The sequence below is a fragment of the Sus scrofa genome, chromosome 3 (genome assembly GCF_000003025.6).
Source record: "Sus scrofa isolate TJ Tabasco breed Duroc chromosome 3, Sscrofa11.1, whole genome shotgun sequence".
NCBI lineage: Eukaryota > Metazoa > Chordata > Mammalia > Artiodactyla > Suidae > Sus > Sus scrofa.
In genome coordinates, this window is record NC_010445.4 from 67,938,150 (window position 1) to 67,959,492 (window position 21,343).

The following is a 21,343-nucleotide window of genomic DNA, read 5'->3' on the forward strand; positions in this document are numbered from 1 at the left end:
AAAGGGATAGGAAAGGGGGTGGAACACAACTCCCCTCCCCCAGGTGAGAACACTTTAACCAAGCAAATGAGGTGAGAGTATATGACTGTGGCAGCTTTGAGCTCTGCACTCTCTGAAGAACAAGGTACCATGCAGAAGGGCTCCTCTCAAGATGGGGAAAGGGAGCAGCACCCCAGAAGGGGCATGGGCTATGTCCCGCCCCAAGCTGCTTGGTTCCTGCCCACCACACACCTCAACTGCTCAGGGCAAGGGTGCTGGGGACTGGCCTAAATCTATCCCTTTAAAAAGTAGATGACTTTTAAAATGCAGGAGGCAGAATTGATGTAATTATAACTGATGGAATGCTGATTGGAATATTTATTAATTCTAAAATCTCTGCTGAATCTCAAAGGCAAAATCCACAAATTCAGATGTGGATACTCATTCAGATGACACCACTCAGTGTTCGATCCCAAGTAAGAGATGGAGAAATGGCTCCAGGTCTGAAGACATCATTCACTTTGCTTCCTTTTTCCACAAAGAGGTTCTTCCACCCTGGCCTTTGATATGTCCAAGTGTGTCTGTCTCAGGAGGTGGAGAGTTTCTTACTTTTCATGAAGCATGTGTTGTTAGCCATACACTGAATTCTAGGTGTTCAAAGAATTAGGATATTTCCAGGAGCTATTGTTTTCTGCTAGCTTTAGGCCACTGTATTCTCATTCATACCCATTCACTTCTCTTCCAAAAAAATTTTATTAAAGTATAGTTGATTTACAATGTTTCTTTAATCTATGCTGTATAGCAAAGTGACCCAATCACAAACAATTTTCTCTGCTGTACAGTAGGGCTCCATTGCCCATCCACTCCAAATGTAACAGTTTGCATCCACCAACTCCAAACTCTCCATCCATCCAACTCCCTCCCCCTGGCAACCTTGAGTCTGCTCCTTATGCCCATAATCTGTTTCTGTTTTGTAGATATAATCAGCTGTGCCATATTTTAGACTCCAGATATGTGACATCATATGGTATTTGTCTTTCTCTCTCTGACTTACTTCACTTAGTATGAGAATCTCTAGTTCCAACCATGTTGCTGCAAATGGCATTATTTTGTCCTTTTTATGGCTGAGTAGTATTCCATTGTATATATGTACGACATCTTCTTAATCCATTCATCTGTCGATGGCCATTTAGGGTGTTTCCATGTCTTGGCTATTGTGAATAGTGCTACAATGAACATAAGAGTGAATGTATCTTTTTGAATGAAAGTTTTGTCTGGATATATGCCCAGGAGTGGGATTGCTAGATAATATGGAAGTTCTATATTTAGTTTTCTAAGTACCTGCATATTGTTTTCCATAGTAGTTTTTACCAATTTATGTTCCCATCAACAGTGAAGCAGGGTACACTTTTCCGCTTCCCTTCAGGTTATATGGGCTTGTACAGGATTGCTAGCCTTTTAAATTGCCACACCAGGGCTTTAAAAACTACTGTTTCTATTATCTTTCCTTAATCTAAAAAATATAAAGATAGGCTTCATATTGAATAAATGTACAACATTATTCTTATTTCTCTGATTTCACTGTAAGCCACTAACTTACACTTGGGCATCATGTCCTAAAGTGTGAGTGCTCCAACAATGAGCATTTCTTTCCTGGAATGTTGCCAGGTGGGTTCTAATATACTAAAAAAAAAAAAAAAAAAAAAAAAAAAGGCTGACTTATCTTATGGATTTTAGCACTTAAGTCATAAAAGTCATAAAGCTTAAGAATAGAACATGAAAAAGAAAACAGTTGTAAAAATCAGCAGGGCTCAAAGGGTTTCCGGGGAGTTTTTCATTGGGCAGGAGCAACACATAATCACTAATGTAGATTTTTGTGACCAAATTAGATTTGTGTCCTTTCTTCTCTGTTCCAGGTACATGGCCATCATCCACCCCCTCCAGCCCCGGCTGTCAGCCACAGCCACCAAGGTGGTCATCGGCGTCATCTGGCTCCTGGCTCTCCTGCTGGCCTTTCCCCAAGGCTACTACTCAACCACAGAGACCATGCCCAACAGAGTGGTGTGCATGATTGAATGGCCAGAGCATCCCAGCAAGATTTACGAGAAAGTGTGAGTAGAGATGACTCCCCAGGGCCTTCTTTGCCCTTTTTTTTGTTGTTGCTGTTTCTTTTTTCTTTCCATGTCCTTTATTGGTTACAATTTAATGTGTATCTGTAGCCATTTCTCACTACCACTCTAATATCAGGTTGATGCAACCATACTATTCTGGATTTTAAGACCTGGATCCTATTAAAAATAGCATACCATCTGAGCGTGCGCCCATATTCCTCCTGCCTTTTACCAGTGACTTTGCCCTGCCTGTGTCTGCATTTCTTTGCCTGGGAATCCCACTTTGCCCTTTTGTACAGCATGCCAGAGGGTGAGGGAACTACCCCACCCCAACTGCCTGCAACTTTCAAAAATGACAGATGGGAGTTGGCATATGAACACACCAGATCCCTCACCCTTCAGGTGGGATGTCTCAGGTGTGTTTGACTGTGTTGAGGGTTTCTTCTTGGAATTAACCTCCAGTTACCCTGGCAAAGGATGTACCCTTTGTTAGCCACACTCCCTCCTGGTGTTTCTTTCCCTTTCCAAATAAGTCATTTGCACTTGAATCTTTTATCTCAGGATCTGACTCAGGGGAAAACTAAACCAAAACACCTACCTTCCAGGATTTTACAGCTGGGGAAATAAGACCTATACGAATAAAATGCATATGACCACAAGGCTAATACATTGAGACTGTATAAGCTACAAGTTCCCTACAGGGCAAGCCTACTTCTCTTCCAGGGGCCTGACTGACCACATTTAGGGTTTTTCAAAGCTATCCTGGGAGTTCCCTTCATGGCTAAGCGGTTAATGAAACCGACTAGGAGGATGCAGGTTCGATCCCTGGTCTCGCTCAGTGGGTTGGGGATCTGGTGTTGCAGTGACCTATGGTGTAGGTCGCAGATGTGGCCCAGATCCCGAGTTACTGTGGCTGTAGCTCCAATTTGACCCCTAGCCATGGGTGCAGCCCTAAAAAGCAGAAGAAAAAAAAAAAAAAAGCTATCCTGGCCATTTCTTCAAAGACGTCTTAACCTAGAGGCAACAATAAGATGGCTTATTCTTTGTTTTGTTTTGTTCCAGTAAGCAGCAATGGGACATGTATATTACCATCAGTTTTCTGGACTAGAAGCATATTGATAATATGGGTCCTTTTGAAAGTCCTCTGTAATTTTCCAATCTTGGATTTATTAAGTGAATGGTAAAAGAACACTGGTGTTAGAATCCCTGGTTTAATTATAAGATTGCCAGTTACTAGCTATGTGATGCTAGGCAACATCACAGTCTCTCCTCATCGATAAAATGGAAGATGAAAAAGGACTTCCTCCCATAAACAACTGTCTTGAAGAGCAAAAAAGATAATGTATTCTCACCTTGTAAGCTATAAAATGCCATATGAAAGAGAAGATGTTATTGAACCAAAATCATGAACTTACTAAATGGTAAAAATGAGACACTGTACCTGTTGGTCCCCAAGATTTGAGGGTCCAAAAGCCTGTTGCACACAGAGTTATACTGCTGCACCTGTTCCATGGAGCACAGAAATGTGGCTTGCCAGAAAGCTATACATAAAGCTCAGACTTTGCCTTCCAGACACAGACAGTGGGATTTAATTGATCAAGCAGTCTGAGAATTAATGCCCAGCCTAGGAGACATTGAATATCTTTCTTTCGAATGAAACTGCAAGCCTGAGCAGGGTTGCAGTGGGAGAAAGAACATAGCTTTACAAGCTGTATCAGACTCATGGAGATATTCAAGCCAGAAAGTTTCCTCAAAGTGGGAAAAAAACTCTCCGAATTAAAGCTCGTTAAGTACACCGCTCCCGAAATGGTCATCAGCTTCATGGACTGTTAGCTCAGTTCTTAGTTCTCATGAGCTTTTCAAAATCTGATTACCTTTCTGTAATTTTTTGTTTCAAATAAGCACGGTTCTTTTATCTTCCAAACAAACTCCAAATAGATCTCTGGGATCTCTTCCAAGAAAGAGTAGTGTTTAGGGTTTTACTTGTAAACACTTTGCTGTTTTATGCTTATTAATGATCAGAAAATCCCTCTGAGACGCAACGTTTTAGACTGTCATTTCCTTTTGAGAATTTGGGCTCGATGCTACTGGATGCATAGTTAGATCTGACATTATCATTTATTTCATGATTCTAACCTAAAAAAAATGAGTCTGGATTAAGAGCTCCTGATTTTATCTATTCAAGATGAATAAAATGTTTACAGATGCAGAAGTAAATTGAAAGAGTCCATATGCTGTGATACAAACAAAAGCCAAGGGTAAGCTTTAAACAAACCTGTTTTCTTTTTGTCAGCATCTGTCATAAGGTACTGTGATATATTTTTAGAGATTTTAAATTTTACCAATTCTAATCTATTCATTTAATTATATTCTCTTCTATTAGAACGCATGATTGCCATTTCCACAGTACACAGTAATTCCACATTTGAAACCAGAAGGAAACTTTGTTTTGAGGCAGTGTAATAATTAGGATAAGATCATGGGCTCTAGAGTTAAATGAGGGATCACTCTCAGCTACATCACTCCCTAGTTAAGTCATAATGGTCAAGTTATTTAAGCTTTCTAAGCCTAATAGCACATTCCATATAGAGATATTGAGAGAAATAAACAAGATACGTGCTTAGCTCAGTGCCATGCACCTTGGAAAGAGTCTGTGAATGTTATTGCCTCTCATCAGCATCATTCATTGATCTGGGTACATAGGCAGATGATTGGCAGCAGTGTGGTGAGCAGATGCTTAGGCCCAATTTGTCTGATGAATAATTTATGCCATGTAATTACATAAAAAGGTTTTGTGAAAATCTTAGTTTGCTGCATTTGCCTTCTGGCTGCATGGTTAACCTCTAACCCTGATTACTTACCATTCCAATTTTTTATTGTTACATGGATTAAATGAAGCACTTTTAAAGAAAGGCAAACCAATAAATGAACAAGCAAAAGTTTTGAACATGAACCTCACAAAAGGAAATATCCAAATGAGCAATTAGTATATAAGGAGGCATACAACTTCTTTCACCACCAGTGAAATGCAAATTAAAACCATAATGAGGAGTTCCCATCATGGCTCAGGGGTTAACAAACCAGACTAACATCCATGAGGACGTAGGTTCAACCCCTGGCCTCACTCACTGGGTTAAGGATGCAGCATTGCCGTGAGCTGTGGTGTAGGTCAGAGACGCGGTTGGGATCCTTCATTGCTGTGGCTGTGGTGTAGTCCAGCTGCTGCAGCTCCAATTCGACCCCTAGCCTGGGAACTTCCATATGCCGTGGGTGTGGCCCTAAAAAAAGACAAAAGACAAGACCAAAAAAAAACAAACAAAAAAAACAAAAAACATGAGATCTTACTGCCCACCCATTAGACCATTAGACTAGTAAATGTTAAGTCTAACTAAGCATTTAGAAGTTTTGGTGAAGACATGGAACAATGAGAACCTTTGTAGAGTGCTAGAAGTATACATTGATAAAACCACATTGGTAACATTTGTAGTATCTAGAAAAGGAGAAATCCCATAACCCTGCAATTTCACTCAGGGGTAATTTGTATTACCTCTGAAACAAATACATCTAGATGTTGTTCATATCAGCATGTTCTTAAAGCCCCAAACTGGAGATATTTCAAATGACTATCATCAATAAGATGGATTTTAAAAATGTGGTACAAGCACGTCATGGAATACTATACAGTTAATAGAATGTTTAGGGTAGAGCTTGATGATACAAAGCTGCAGTAATCAAAACACTATATTACTGGCACAAAAACAGAACCAATAAAGAGCCTAGATATGAACCCACACGTATATGGTCAATTAATCTATGACAAAAGAAGCCAGAATATAGAATGGGGAAAAGTCTCTGTAATAAATGGTGTTGGGAAAACTGGACAGCTCCATGCAAAAGAATCAAAATGGACTACTCTTTCACACTACATCCAAAAATAAACTCAAATGGATGAATATCTAAATATAAGACCTGAAACCACAAAACTCTTAGAAGAACACGTGGGCGGTATGCTCTTTGACATCAATCTTAGCAATACGCCTTTGGATCTTTCTCCCCGGGCAAGGAGAACAAAACCGAAAATAAGCAAATGGGACTATATCAAACTAAAACGTTTTGCACAGTGGACAAAACTATCAATGAAATGAAAAGGCAGATTACTGAAGGGAAAAGATGATAATTATCAGGGAAATGAAAATCAAAACCACATTGAGATACCACCGCACAACTGTCAGAATGGCTGTTACCACAAAGACTATTTAAATAACAAATATTAGTGAGGATGTGGAGAAAAGGGAACAATGTTGGTGGGAATATAAATTGGCGCAGACACTGTGGAAAACAGTATGGAGGGTCCTCAAAAAATTGAGTACTACCATATGATTCATCAATTGCACTCCTGTATATTTAACCAAAGAAAACAAAAACACTAGTTTGAAAAGATATATGCACTCGTATGTCCATTGCATCATTATTTACAATAGTTAAGGTATGGAAACAGCCTAATTGCCCATCAACAGATGAATGGATAAAGAATGTGATATTACTTAGCCATAAGAAGAATGAAATCTTGCCACTTGAAGCATCATGGATGGACTTAGGGGGTATTATACAAAAAGAAATAAATCAGAGGAGTTCCCCTCGTGGCACAGCGGAAACAAATCTGACTAGGAACCATGAGGTTGAAAGTTCGATCCCTGGCCTCACTCAGTGGGTTAAGGATACAGCATTGCCGTGAGCTGTGGTGTAGGTTGCAGACACGACTTGTATTGGATCCGATATTGCTGTGGCTGTGGTGTAGGCTGACAGCTGTAGCTCCAATTCAACCCCTAGCCTGAGAACCTCCATTTGCTACAAGTGTGGCCCTAAAAAGCAAAAAAAAAAAAAAAAAAAAGTCAGATGAAGAAATACTGTATGATTTTTATGGAATCTGATAAAAAAAAACAAATGAACAAACATAAAATTCAAATAGAGTCATAGATGCATAAAAAAATAGGTGGATGGCAGTGAGCAGGGTGTTTAAGGGAGGGCAGAAACAGGTACGGGAGCTTAAGAGGAACAAACTTCCAGTTACAAAATAAATGAGTTTATCGATACGAAATGTACAGTGTGGGGAATATAGTCCATAATTGTGTAACATCTTTAGATGGAGACAGATGGTGACTAGATATCATGGTGATCATTTTAAAGTGTGTAGAAATATTAATCACTATTGTGCAGCAAGAATTAACATAGTGTTGTAGGTCAGTTATGCTTCAAAAACAAACAAACAGACTCCTAGAAAAAGAGATCAGATTTGTAATTACTGGAGGAAGAGGGTTGAGGAAAGGGAAATTGCATGAAGGTAGTCAACAGTACAAACTTCCAGTCATTAGATAAATAAGTACTAGGGATACAATGTACAACACAACGAATATAATTAACACAGCTCTAGGCTGCATATGAAAGTTGTTAAGAGAGTAAATCCTAAGAGTTATCACCACAAGGAAATTTTTTTTCTTCTCTCTCTCTCTTTTTTTTTTTTTTTTTTTTGTCTTTTGTCTTTTTAGGGCTGCACCAGAGAAACATGGCAGTGTCCAGGCCAGCTGCCAGCCTACCCCACAGCCACAGCAATACAGGATCCAATACAAGGTGTATCTGCGACCTACACCACAGCTTACGGTAGCACCAGATCCTTAAGCCACTGAGCAAGGCCAGGGATCTAACCCACATCCTCATGGATACTAGTCGGGTTTGTTAACCACTGAGCCACGATGGGAACTCCCAGAAATTTTTTTTTCTGTTTATCTTTAATCTATGTAAGATGATGGATGTCCACTAACCTTACTGTAACTATCATTTCATGATGTATGTAAGTCAAATTATTATGCTACATACCTTAAACATATACACTGCTGTATGTCAATTAAATCACAATAAAACTGGAAGAAAAAAAAGAGTTAGCTAGGATATGGAGCAATTAGAGGATGAGTAAATTGGTACAAACACTTTGAAAAATGGTCTGGCAGTATCTGACAAAACTTAGCATGTGCACACTGAATGACACAGAGATTCCACTCATAGTTATATTCCAAACAGAAATACATTCAAAAGTGCACCAGGAAACATGTGTATGAATGTTCACAGCAACACTGCTCGTAATAGCGCCAAAATGGAAACAGCCAAAATGGAAACATCCAAAATGTCTTAGTCTCTTTGGGTTGCTATAACAAATTATCATAAACTAGGTGACTTACAAACAGTAAACATTTATTTCTCTCCGTTTTGGAGGCCTGAGAAGTCCAAAACCAAGGTGCTGGCCCATTTGCTGTCTGGAGATGAGGGCTGCTTTCTGGTTCAATGTCTATCAACAGAGAAATGCTTAAACAAATTGGGCATGTTCTTAAAATGGAATACTAGAGCCACAGAGGTCAACAAATCTACTAACTGCATTACATGGATGAGTCTCATAAGCAGTATATTGAGCAAAAGAAGTCAGTCACAGAAATTCCCATTGTGGCTCAGGGTAATGAACCCGACTAGTATCCATGAAGATGCAGGTTCAAGCTCTGGCCTTGTTCAGTGGGTTAAAGAACCAGCATTGCGGTGAGCTGTGGTGTAGGTTGCAGACATGGCTCGGAGCCTCCGTTGCTCTGGGTGTGGCGTAGGCTGGCGGCTGCAGCTTCAATTCTACCCCTAGCCTGGGACCTTCCATATGCCACAGGTGTGGCCTTAAAAAGAAAAAACAAAGTCAGTCACATAAGAGTACATAGTATATGATTCAATTTATATGAAGTCCAAGTACAAGCCATATTCAAGTATGAACATTACATATGGAGGAAGATAAATATTATTTCTTCATCAGGGTCTTGATAATACAGGGTGTTAACTTCGTAAAAAAAAAAAAAAACATGAAGCTGAATACTTAGGATTTTTTTACTTTTCTGTATGCATGTGGGTAAGTTCAATCAGAACATTTTTAAAAATTCGTGCATGAAAATACTCAAATACATCTAGGTATTGTTCATATCAGCATTGCTCCTAATCCTCCAAACCAGAGATATTCCAAGTTGCCTTCATGCGTAGGATAGATTAAAAAAAAATCGTGCTATACCCATACAATGTGGTTGACAGAATGAACAAAATGTAGCCCTGAGCAGTATAAACAGCTCTTGTAAACAAGGCTTTAAAGCAAGCAAAGTGAAAGTACACCTCTAAGTGTATATAAGTAGGTGGTAACACTGCAATCAAAGAAGTCACCATGAAAGTGAAGACCATGATTCTCTCTCAGGGGAGGGAAAGGGGGCGATCATGAAGGGGCACTAGCAGGTGCTTCTGCAGGGATGGCATTACGTTTCTTCGGCTCAGCGGTAGAAACATGAGCGTTTGCTTAAAATTTATTTATAATACTAGGTAGTTTGATTTATGCACCTTTTTGGGAATGTAGGTTTCATTTTTATTAAGTGATATTCAAAGGTTTTCCTTTTACAAGCTCTCAAGAAACTGCTTTCATGGCGATAACCCCCAAATTTCCTCCATAAGAAATTATCTTCTGAGGTGTGGAGCTGTGCCTGGGGTGACCTTCCTAAGTACTTATCCCTGGAGTTCCCACTGTGGCACAACCGGATCGCTGGTGTCTCTGGAGAGCTGGGACACGGGTTGGACCCCGGGCTTGGCACAGGTGGGCTAAGGATCCAGCATGGTAGGTTGTAACTGAGGCTCCAATCTGATCCCTAGCCCCAGAACTCCATACCCCTTAGGGCAGCCAATAAAAAGGGGAGAGCAGGGAGAGGGGAGGAAGTACTTATCTCTGAATAAGCTCAAGTGTGGCTGGGCCCCTGCTTCATTTTCATTTTTACTTGACCTCTGGCATTCTTCTTTGCCAAATGCCAAAAATGAATTTTGCCCAAAATTCCTATTTCAGCCCATTTGGAATTTTCCCAACTGGTCTAAGAGGATTAGGACAGATTTTTTCCCTGCAGAGAACTGACAAATGCTAACCAGAAAACAAGCTCAAAAAATCTCCACAAGCACTCATCCCTTGCTGCTATTATTATAAGCATGTCCTCTGGGCTGCAAAATGCTATAGACAGACTTAGTTCATCTTCTTGGAAAATTATTTAAAACATTATTCAATGGTTTTTGTTTAAATGATAAAAATCATTTAAAACTTTTGCATTTGTAGCACTATTCACAATAGCCAGGACATGGAAACAACCCAAATGTCCATCAACAGATGATTGGATTAGGAGGATGTGGTATATATACACAATGGAATACTACTCAGCCATAAAAAATGACATAATGCCATTTGCAGCAGCATGGATAGAACTAAAGACTCTCATACTGAGTGAAATGGGTCAGAAAGACAAAGACAAATACCATATGATATCACTTATAACAGGAATCTAATATCCAGCACAAATGAACATATCCACAGAGAAGAAAATCATGGACTTGGAGAAGAGACTTGTGGCTGCCAGACGGGAGAGGGAGGGAGTGGGAGGGATCAGGAGCTTGGGCTTATCAGACACAACTTAGAATAGATTTACAAGGAGATCCTGCTGAATAGCATTGAGAACTATGTCTAGACACTCATATTGCAACAGAACAAAGGGTGGGGAAAAAAAATGTATACATGTAAGAGTAACTTGATCCCCATGCTGTACAGCGGGAAAAAATAAATAAATAAAAATTAAAAAAAAAACAAAAACAAACAAAAAAAATTTTTGCATTTGAAAATATGAATAAATTATGGAGTATAGTGAAAATTTTAATAAATTTTTTGTCTTTTTTTCTTTTTTCAGGGCAGCACACGTGGCATACGGATGTTCCCAGGCTGAGGGTCAAATTGGAGCTATAGCCACTGGCGTATGCCACAGCCACAGCTATGTCAGACCCAAGCTGTGTCTGCAGTCTACACCACAGCTCATAGCAACAGTGGATCCTTAATCCACAGAGCAAGGCCAGAGATATCCTCCTGGATGCTGGTCAGACAAGATCTCCAATTCTTATAACTTTTTAAATCACCTGTATTCCCATCATTTACAGAGGCTTTAACATTTTGATGAATTTCCATCCAGGGAAATGTTGTTCCTAATTTCTTTTGAAGTGTCTTGGATACTATAAGGTATATACAAGTGTAGACTGCTTCTCTCTTTGTAACATACTATGTAGCTTATTATGCATATCATTCTATACCTTGTTTTTTCTTTAACTTAATACATCTTAGAGATGTCTCCATATCAGTTCATAAATATTTTCTCTACTCGTTTTTTTTTTTTTTTTTTAGCTACACAGTACTCCATGTTATAGATGCACCATATTATTTAAGCAATTACTTTTGATGGACTTTGAATTGTCTCCAGCCTTTTGCTATTGGAATACTGCCATGAATAACCTTAACAATAATTGTGCAAGGCTATGTATAAGCTAAAAATCCCAGAAATGGAATTGCAGAGTCAGGTTTTTATAGTTGGCCTCCATGTGGGTTTGTACTAATTTACATTCCCACCATAAATGTGTGAAAGTTCCTGTTTATCTACAGCCTCACCAACAGACTATATTGTCAAGATTTTAGATTTTTTTTTCCACTAAAGTTAAAAATGCATTTCTCTTATTAGGAGTGGGGTTGAATTTTTTTAATAATTTGAGTCATTTGTGTGTGTGTGTGTGTGTATCTTATAGTCTACTTAATGTATTTACTATATCATAAACAATTTCCTATCATTAATGATGTTCCTACGATTTGATGTGAATGTGTGTGCGCGCTAAACAATAGTTTCGTTAACTAATCCCCTTCTTTGACAATTGATTACTCCAGTGGTTTCCCTTAGCAGACTAGTAAGATTAAAGGCACCTTCGAAACTGTAGCTTCTAGCTACATCCCTAGATCCCTACAGAGACTGGGTCAGTGTCCACTGCCATCGCCTCTGTGTCTACAATTTGCAGTTATAAAATGTGATTCTCATGTTATAACATTCATAAAAGTGAAGGTTTGGGCTTGTTATTAGTGCAATGTTGTCATAATTTGTTATTGAGTCCTGCCATAATTTTAACAACTCAGCAGCTGAGGCTGCTATAGTGAAACTGTGACACTACCCAGGAAATCCTATAACAGTGGAGTGATTGACTGGTGAGGAAGAAAAATTTCATGGGTAACCAAAAGTGACTCTTCCCAGTGGAGGAAAAAAAAGCACAGCAAAAGAAAAATGTGAAAAGGAGTTCCCATCATGGCGCAGCAGAAACGAATCTGACTAGGAACCATGAGGTTGCGGGTTTGATCCCTGGCCACACTCAGTGGGTTAAGGATCCAGTGTTGCCGTGAGCTGTGATGTAGATCGGAGATGTGGCTCGGATCTGGTGTTGCTGTGGCTCTGGCGTAGGCTGGCAGCTGTAGCTCCAATTAGACCCTTAGCCTGGGAATATCCACACGCCACCAGTGCGGCCCTGAAAAGACAAAAGTCAAAAAAAAAAAAAAACAAAAAAAAAAAAAACAAAGAAAGAAAGAAAGATGTAAAAGAAAAAATATTTAGCTTTGCAAAAGGCAAATTCGGTAGCTTTCAAAGGTATTTGGACCCACGCCCACTCTTAAGGATGTTGTACGGGCTGTCAAGTTGTGGTGGTCCTGCAAGGTTATAGGGCAACCCCCTGAGGACAAGGAAGATGAATGAGCCCACATTTCTTCATCAGAGGGCTCACCAACAGAGCCAAGAAAAAGTCAAAAAAGGGAAATATATCCCACAGAATGAGATTTAGGCAACCTAGGGAATTTCAGTTTCCCTGAATCATGTATTAATATTGGTCATATGTCATCTTCTATTAATTAAACATCTTTGTACATAACTCTGTGGTAAAGTTTTAGCATGAAGTAAGATAGAGCATTTCTGAATTCCAGGTAATACCAATAGTCCTGGGAAAGAAAGCTCTGTCAGAAAACAGCACCACTCATGATTCTAATTACCTAGAGACTTTGTGGAAGTGTGTGAGAATGTGGATATATTAACTCTGACATAATTCTCTTTTTAGTACCAATTGCAACCGGAGACTATAAATATATATCTTTGTCTTTATTTACAGCATTTTGGTTTTTGTATGCCATGACCCATCATCTCAGCTGAAATTGTTATATTTATATATATTCTTTACTTTGCTAATAATGAAAATTAAAAATTAACTAATAGGCAGAGAGGAAGAAGGAACAAAGTACATTAGAAAAAATACCCCTGGTGTTACTCCCAAATCTTTCCACATTACTGATTATTTCACAAGCGAAACAAAGTGTGGATCCTTTGCCAAGATGTTCCAGGCCTTGGCCAAAAGGGTGTCAGCATATTTGTGTTTCCAGGATTGTTATGCTCATCGCTGTGATTAATCTCCTCCCTGACACCCACTGCACTGATATAGCCTAGCACTCCTAGTATCATCACCACAGTTGATGGAAACTGTTATATCAGTAATGAAAAGTGCATTGACATTTCAGGGGGAAAAGTTTGCATTAGAAACAAGACTTTAACCATGAATCCCAGAAAAAAATTAGAGTGAATAAATTTTGCTTTTGTTTTTCTTTTTTATTTATTTATTTTTTAAGGGCCACACCTGTGGCATACGGAAGTTTCCAGGCTGAATCAGAGCTGTAGCTGCCAACCTACGCCAGAGCTACAGCAATTTGGGATTCCAGCTTAATCTGTGAACTACACCACAGCTCATGGCAAAGCCAGATCCTCAACCCACTAAACAAGGCAAGGGATCAAATCCACATCCTCACAGATACTGGTCGGGTTTGTTATTGCTGAGCCACAATGGGAAATTTCCAAAAGAAAACAAAGAAACAGGAGGAGAAGGAAAAGGAAAGAGCCAGTCTACATTAATGCAGAAACTGAGAAGCCTGCCATAAAAATGCCAGAAATTTCACTGCATTTCTGGTAGATGTGGTCAGACAGGGACAAAGAGGAGGCGGCAGCCACCAAGGGTAGTCATGGGCAATACATACTGCAGTCCTTAATTAGGAGGTGAAAATGTAAACCTGAAAAAGATGGAGCCATGATCAATTTCCAGAAGTAGCTGATCTGTCTGAGAAAGAGAAAGCACAACCAAGCCTGAGAGTGTAAATGAATGTAAGACAATATGGACAATTTTCTACAAAACCATGCACAATCATTTTGGTACATAATAATTTTTGATTATGTACCATTTTGTAGATGCAGCTTGAAAGGGGAGGAATAAAAACACTGTTCAAGAATTACATCTAGAAGTTCCCTTTGTGGCTCAGCAGGTTAAGAACCCGGCTAGTATCCATGAGGATTCGGGTTTGATCCCTGGCCTCGCTCAGTGGGTTAAGGATGCGGCATTGCTGCAAGGTGCAACATAGGTCACAGATGCAGCTCGGATCTGGTGGTGTTGTGGCTGTGGCATAGGCCAGCAGCTGCAGTTCCAACTCAGCCCCTAGCCTGGGAATTTTCATATGCCACAGGTGCAGCCCTCAAAAGTGAAAAAAATGAATTACATCTATAAAAGTTACTGGGATCAAAATTTGTGCAGAGAATTTCTCCCAAATACTTTCTAAGCGCTTAAAGAGTCAGAACAAAATGGAGAACTTGCTGGTTTATTATACATATTTGGTATGACCCAAATGTAAAAAGTTGGCAAAGTAAGCTCCAAAAAAACCTTCAGGCAAATTCCATTTCTGTGTAGACACCACATTCACCAAAAAATTCAAAATTACATTAAAATTACTTCTTATTTTTATAAAATAAAAATAAAATGTTTTAATTTTTGAGCGTGACTTTTTCCAGCAAACCATCTTAGTAAGTCATCAGGACATCATTATTATATTTTAGCAAATTAATTGGTCAAAGGGAAGTATCATGTATTTGTCTCAGTAGATGTTAAAAAGAAATTTCTTAAATGTAATATCTATTAAATAAAAATAGCTTATGTCAGCCATAATCCTTGAGAAAATAGAGTAACAGATTTCCTTTACAACAGAAATGAGAAAAAAAAAAACTCCACCAAATAATTAGGAAACAAGAATTATATGAAAAAATTGAAAACATCATGCTGTTCTTCTCTTTACTGAAGGTTTAAGAGAATATTTGAGAAATATTCCACCTGACCCCAAACCTGGAAAGTGTGCAAGGGTATATAGGAAACAGTCTCCCTACATCCTCTTCTCTTGTTACACCAATGTTCATAGTAGCATTATTCACAGTAGCTGAAAGTTGGAAATGCCCTTCTAAATTTATAAAATTTCATAAAGCTATCAGTTCCTCTCAAACTAGTCCAACAAAGTACATTTAGGTGGTTGATAAAGCAAATCATTTGAAAACATAAATGGATAAAGTAGTTCAAGAAAAAGTCAAACAAGAAGAATTAATTTGGATATCAGCAAAATAACAAAAAAGAAGTAACTTATTCCTCCAAATATTAAAATACGCAGTACTGGGGATAGACTTGGTTGATAAAAAACAAATTATAAATTACACTCCCCCCCACACACATACGTACATACACACACAAACACACAAACCCAAGAATATAAAATTTTGTATATAGTGTATGCTACAGATAGCATATCAATTCTGTAAGAATTATTCCATAAATTAACCACATAGATCACCATTACCCCCAACTTAACTAAACATTAGCATACTGAAGCCTCTAAGAGGCTTTCCATTTAAAATTTATAAAATTTATTTTTATAGGTAATGTATTCACATGGCTTAAAAACCAAAGTTTAAAAAAATAGTCAGAAAAAGATTTCTCCCTCTATCTATGGTTCTTAGTTTCTCGTGAGCTTTCCAAAATTCCTTTATGCTTGTATTAACAAGTTTGTGTATACTTTCTAATCGCCTCCTTTCTTAAAACAAAATATAACATATAATATACCCTATTCTTATTTTTTCCACTAACAATTTAACTCACTGCCATGGGTGTGGAGAAGATAAAGCATCAGGGGGATGCTTTGCCCATAGCTATCAAGATTTTTAAATATACCCTTGATTTGGATTGGTAATTATATTCAGAAAGTCATAGGGCAAGAATGTGTGTGCAAGCTATTGATAACAGCATGGTTTATAAGGTTGTCAAATTAGAAACAAAGGCCCAGTCTTAGAGGATTGATTAACTCAATAGTGGATCATCCATACAATGGAAAACCATGCAGTCATTAAAAACAACATTAGGAGTTCCCGTTGTGGCTCAGTGGTTAATCTGACTAGGAACCATGAGGTTTTGGGTTCAATCCCTGACCTCGCTCATTGGGTTAAGGATCCGGCGTTGCCATGACTGTGGTGTAGGTCAGTGGCTAGAGCTCCAATTAGACCCCTAGCCTGGGAATCTCCATATGCCGTGGGTACAGCCCTAGAAAAGACAAACAACAACAAAATAATAATAATAATAATAATAATAATAATAATAATAACATTACACAAGCATGTTAATTAAAATGAAAATATATTCATGATATTCTGATAGGTAAGTGAAACGGGCTTTAAAGTAATGTTTATAGTATATTATAGTTCCATTTGTGTGCTTTTGAAGTGTTCACATGTACTTAGAAATTACAGGTGAAAAGTCCGTAAAGATATGCAGCAAACTTTAATACTCAATATTTTTATCTTGGAAATGGGACTACGGATCATTTAAATTTTTTATTTTTGCTTATCTGCAATTTAAGTTTCTTCAAACTGAAAATAAATTATTACCTGCACTGTGTTTAAAAATTTAATAATGAGAAAATTTTAAGGCTTCCACTTCCAGAATAAAAATATTACCACTAGGGACTAAAAAGATGAAGTAAAAATGAATATTTCAGCACCTGAAAAATAGCTTGGTTAACTTTATGTTTATGAGACCAGAGTCATTTTCACACTAAACTCTTCAGACATTGTTCTGCAGTCTGCTGGCATTTAGCCTTGTGAAGAAATCTGATGCCATCTGATTTTTTCCATCTTAGATAATTTGTGATATCTGCCTGCATGCATTTAAGATTTTTCTCTATTCTTTATATTAAAAAAAACAGAATATATGTATATTTAGAGGTTTATATTTTATTTTTCTATCATTTCGAAGACCTTCTGATCTTAAGGCAGATCTCTAGTTCCGGAAATTGCTCTTTTAAATGTTTTTTTTTTGGAGTTCCCGTCGTGGCGCAGCAGAAATGAATCCAACTAGGAACCATGAGGTTGCGGGTTTGATCCCTGGCCTCGATCAGTGGGTTAAGGATCCGGCATTTCCGTGAGCTGTGGTGTAGGTCACAGACACGGCCCAGATCTGGCATTGCTGTGACTGTGGAATAGGCTGATGGCAACAGCTCCGATTAGACCCCTAGCCTGGGAACCTCCATATGCCACAGGTACGTTCCTAAAAAGACAAAAAGACAAAATAATAATAATAATAATAAATAAATATTTTTTTCTTTTAATTGTTCTCCCTCTGTTCAGCTTTCCTTCTCAGAGTTAATGCTATATGAAATTGTCTCCCTCAAGTCTGTTTTCCATGTCCCTTAAAACTAACTATTTTACTAAACTTGGTAATTTCTCTTTTTTCTTTTTTGAGGGGTGGGGCAGGTGGCATAGCCCATTCAGAGCCCTTCTCTAGTCATTAGGGTTCATGCACCGAGCTGTTCAAGCTCCTGAGGTAACAGTTTCTTACCCTGATGTCTGCTACACATTCCAAAACTAGAAGCAGACTCGAGGAAGGGCACCCATTCCCACAAGCCCTTCCTGGGCATCACTCTGCAGGTTTCACACTGGGGCAGCTTCCTTGCACCTTTTTTCCTCTAGTGCATTGTTTTTCCTTTAGTAGGCTGGACAGTCCCTCCATCAGGTCTCAGCTGCTCATTAACCTGAAGAAATTTGCTCTGGCCTCCAGGGGACATTTTGTACCTACTTCCAGAGCTGAAATGGATTTTTACATTTCTTTAACAATTTCAGGGACTACTCCAGAGGGAGAAGGAATTAAATATACAGGGCTTAAACTAAGTATTACATCCAAGTTTTGAAATGATTTCTTTTCTATTTTTCAATTAGTAGTGTAGCAAAGTAATTTGCTTTTGTGAGCTTATCTTTTAACTAACCACTTTGTTTATTCTAATAGTGTTTAAGCAGATTCTTTGGTTTTTTGTTTGTTTGTTTTTCGTTTTTTGGTTTTTTTTTTTTGTCTTTTTGCCATTTCTTGGGCCGCTCTCGCGGCATATGGAGGTTCCCAGGCTAGGGGTCCAATCGGAGCTGTAGCGACCGGCCTACACCAGAGCCACAGCAACTCGGGATCCGAGCCGTGTTTGCAACCTACACTGGCAACGCTGGATCCTTAACCCACTGAGCAAGGATCCTTAACCCACTGAGCAAGGAACCTTAACCTACTGAGCAAGGCCAGGGACCGAACCCGCAACCTCATGGTTCGTAGTCAGATTCGTTAACCACTGAGCCACGACGGGAACTCCGTAAGCGGATTCTTTTTCTAGATCATATCATCTGCAAATAATAATTCTTGCCTTCATCTTTCTAGGGATTATACCTCTTATTTCTGCATGTTGTACTGTAATGACCAAAACTTTTACAGAATTGAATAATAATGACTTGGTTAACTTTCTTACTCTTCTGCGAATGCCTCTAGAACTTTACCAGCAAGTAGGTTTTGGTTATTGATTTCACCGTGAAGTCAGCTATGTGACTTTGAGAAAGATACTCCATTAATCTTCTGAGCCTCAGTTTTCTCATCTTAAAATTAGGGATAAGAGTAATACCTAGATCATGAGTCATTATAGCGATTAGATGAAAGAGCACATGCTAAGCACTTAGCATACTGTCTGGTACATAGTAATTATCCAATAAATGCTGATAGCCACTAGTTCTTAAGTTGCTTTGTTTAATTATTACTACAAATATGGGAGATCTTGCAGCACCACTGCTAGCAAAATCACCAAGGATGCTTAGTGAATTGGGGGTTGCATTCTTCCAATTCACAAAATTACCTTGTAGTTCCCATGAACTTTCTTTTTTCATTTATTCTTCTTAAAGGGGGAGAACTCTGTTTACTCAGTGTGATTTATCATTTCATTCATTCACTTGGCAAGTATTTATGAACACTCACCTTATGTCAGGGACTATGCTGAAAATATATCAGTGGCTGAGATGCCCTTCCCACTCTCAAGGCCCTTAAAGTCTACTGGCCAGTCAGAAAGGTAAAGGAGCATGTACCTGCAGTGGTGGGTACTCTAAGGATAAAAAGTCCACAGTGCCAGGAAGGAACAGGAAGGGGGTTCTTAATGTGGGATCACAAAATATTCAGCAGACCAAGTAAGTAATCAGTTGAGTCCTAGAGGTTAAATCTGGGTTAGTCAGATAGCATGTGGATGGGGGGAGCAAAGCAGTAAGCAGAATTCAGTGGAAGAAAGAATTCCAGGTCAAGGCAACAATTTGCTCTGAAAGGGAGGTCATACATTATGCTTAAGAAACTGAATTTAAAAACAATAATAATTAAGAGGCTACAGGGCCAAATGCTGAGCCACCTGCCCTTTTCCCACCTCCCTTAGTAAAACTCCCAAGTGCACTGGTCTTCCTTTTTGGTCTTTACTTAACTGTTTCTAAGCCAAGACCTCACACAAACACACACACACACACATACACACACACACACACACAGATGCACAAACAATGCAAATCAACAGAAACTGTAAATGTGTGTACAGTTGGCATGGTAGTGTACAAAAAGATTATGGTTGATCTAATTCTTTTTTAAAAAATAAATAAATAAAAATAAAAACAATAATACTTAACATTTATTAAGTGCCTTTGGTGTTTCAGGAACTCTGCCAATACTTTATATGCCTCGTCTCATTTCATTCTCACAGCAGCTCAGCATAGGTAAATGTCTAAGGGTCTCTGGCTAGTAAGTGGCACAACCAGAATGTGAACCAAAGGAGTCTGGCTTTGGAGCCTGGCTTTGGAGCTCATTCATTAGCCACTGCACCATCCTGCCCCTCTAGGGAAATTCAGTGTGGTTGAGTGGAGTGTGTGAGTGTCTGTGAGTGTCTGTGTGTGGGTGTGTGGTGTATGTGCTATATGTGTGTGTGGTGTGTTTGCGGTATGTGTGGTATTGTTACCAACCAGGGCTCTTGGCCTTCCTTAATCAATAGAAATTGTTAAGAGGCCAGACAAGAAAATCAGGCAATCTTTATTCAGAGGCCTCTGCTACAGCAGGCTGTAGAGAAAACAAGTAGCAGGTTCCCTTGCTTGTTTCCCAAGGCGGGGGATGAGCTGGTTTCTTATATGGGGTGAGGGTAGAGGTGAGCCCAGGGTTTAGGCCAGAGGCATGGCTTAGGAGGTCCGCCCCGCCCTTGGCGGTGCTGTGGGCAGGATACATGCACAGTATCTGCTTTTCTCCCAACAACCTGCTTTTGCTCCTGGCTCTTCAGAAGTGGCAGTTGGATTGTTTCGGTCTTTTTGTATATTGTTTCCATAATTTACCCCAACCAGCATGCACAATTATTTTTAGTTCCTTATAATTTCTTTGTATTTTATTGCTCAAGGAGAGGTTTGTCCAGGTGCAAGCACTGTGGAAAGGGGTCCCAGGTCTCAGCCTGTCTCATTGCAGTGTGTATGGTATGTGTGTGTGTGTGGTGTGGTGTGGAATGTGTGGCACGTGGTATGTCATTGTGCTGCTGTGTGGTGTGGCGTGTGTGGCATATGTACATGTGTGGTATGGGCATATATGGTGTGGTATGTAGTATGTGTGTGTGTGTGTCTGTGTGTTGGTATGTGATATGTGTGTGTGGTGTGTGCATGGTGTGGGGTGTGTCTGCGGCGTTTCTGTGTGGTGTGTGTGTGGTGCTTTTAGGTATGGTGTGGGGTGTGTGTGCATGTAGTGTGTGTGGTATGTGTGTGAGGGTGTGGTGTGTGTGGTGTGGTGTGATGGATGGGTGGGTCAGGATGGAAATAAGTGAAGAAATACAAACCCAGAGATCATGAAGAGCTCTGCAGGCCCATTGGGTTTGGACTCTATGCTGACAACAGTGGGGGAGTAAATGTTGGAACAGGAAAGTCTGAAGCAAGAAGATGGTCATGAGACACCTGTGAGATGCATCCCAGTGGAGGTAAAAGTCCAGGTCGCAAGTAAGATCGGAGGCAGAGACATAAAAATGTGAGTCATGAGCTCATAGATGGGTCTACACCCTTGGGGACAGTCAAGTCACCTAGGGAGAGCTAATCAGAGAAGAAGGTTTGGACAAAGCCACAAGGAAGTCAGTAGAATAGGAAGACTCAGCCAAGAGAACT

At 39.3% G+C, this 21,343-nt stretch overlaps 1 protein-coding gene across 1 annotated transcript in view; it reads left to right on the forward strand.

Moving 5' to 3' along the window:
- TACR1 (tachykinin receptor 1) overlaps positions 1 to 21,343 on the forward strand; it is a 182,367-nt gene that overhangs the window by 98,783 nt on the left and 62,241 nt on the right. The window contains exon 2 of the mRNA XM_021087317.1: positions 1,896 to 2,090. Coding sequence (XP_020942976.1) covers positions 1,896 to 2,090 — 195 coding nt within the window. The remainder of the gene's footprint in view (positions 1 to 1,895; positions 2,091 to 21,343) is intronic.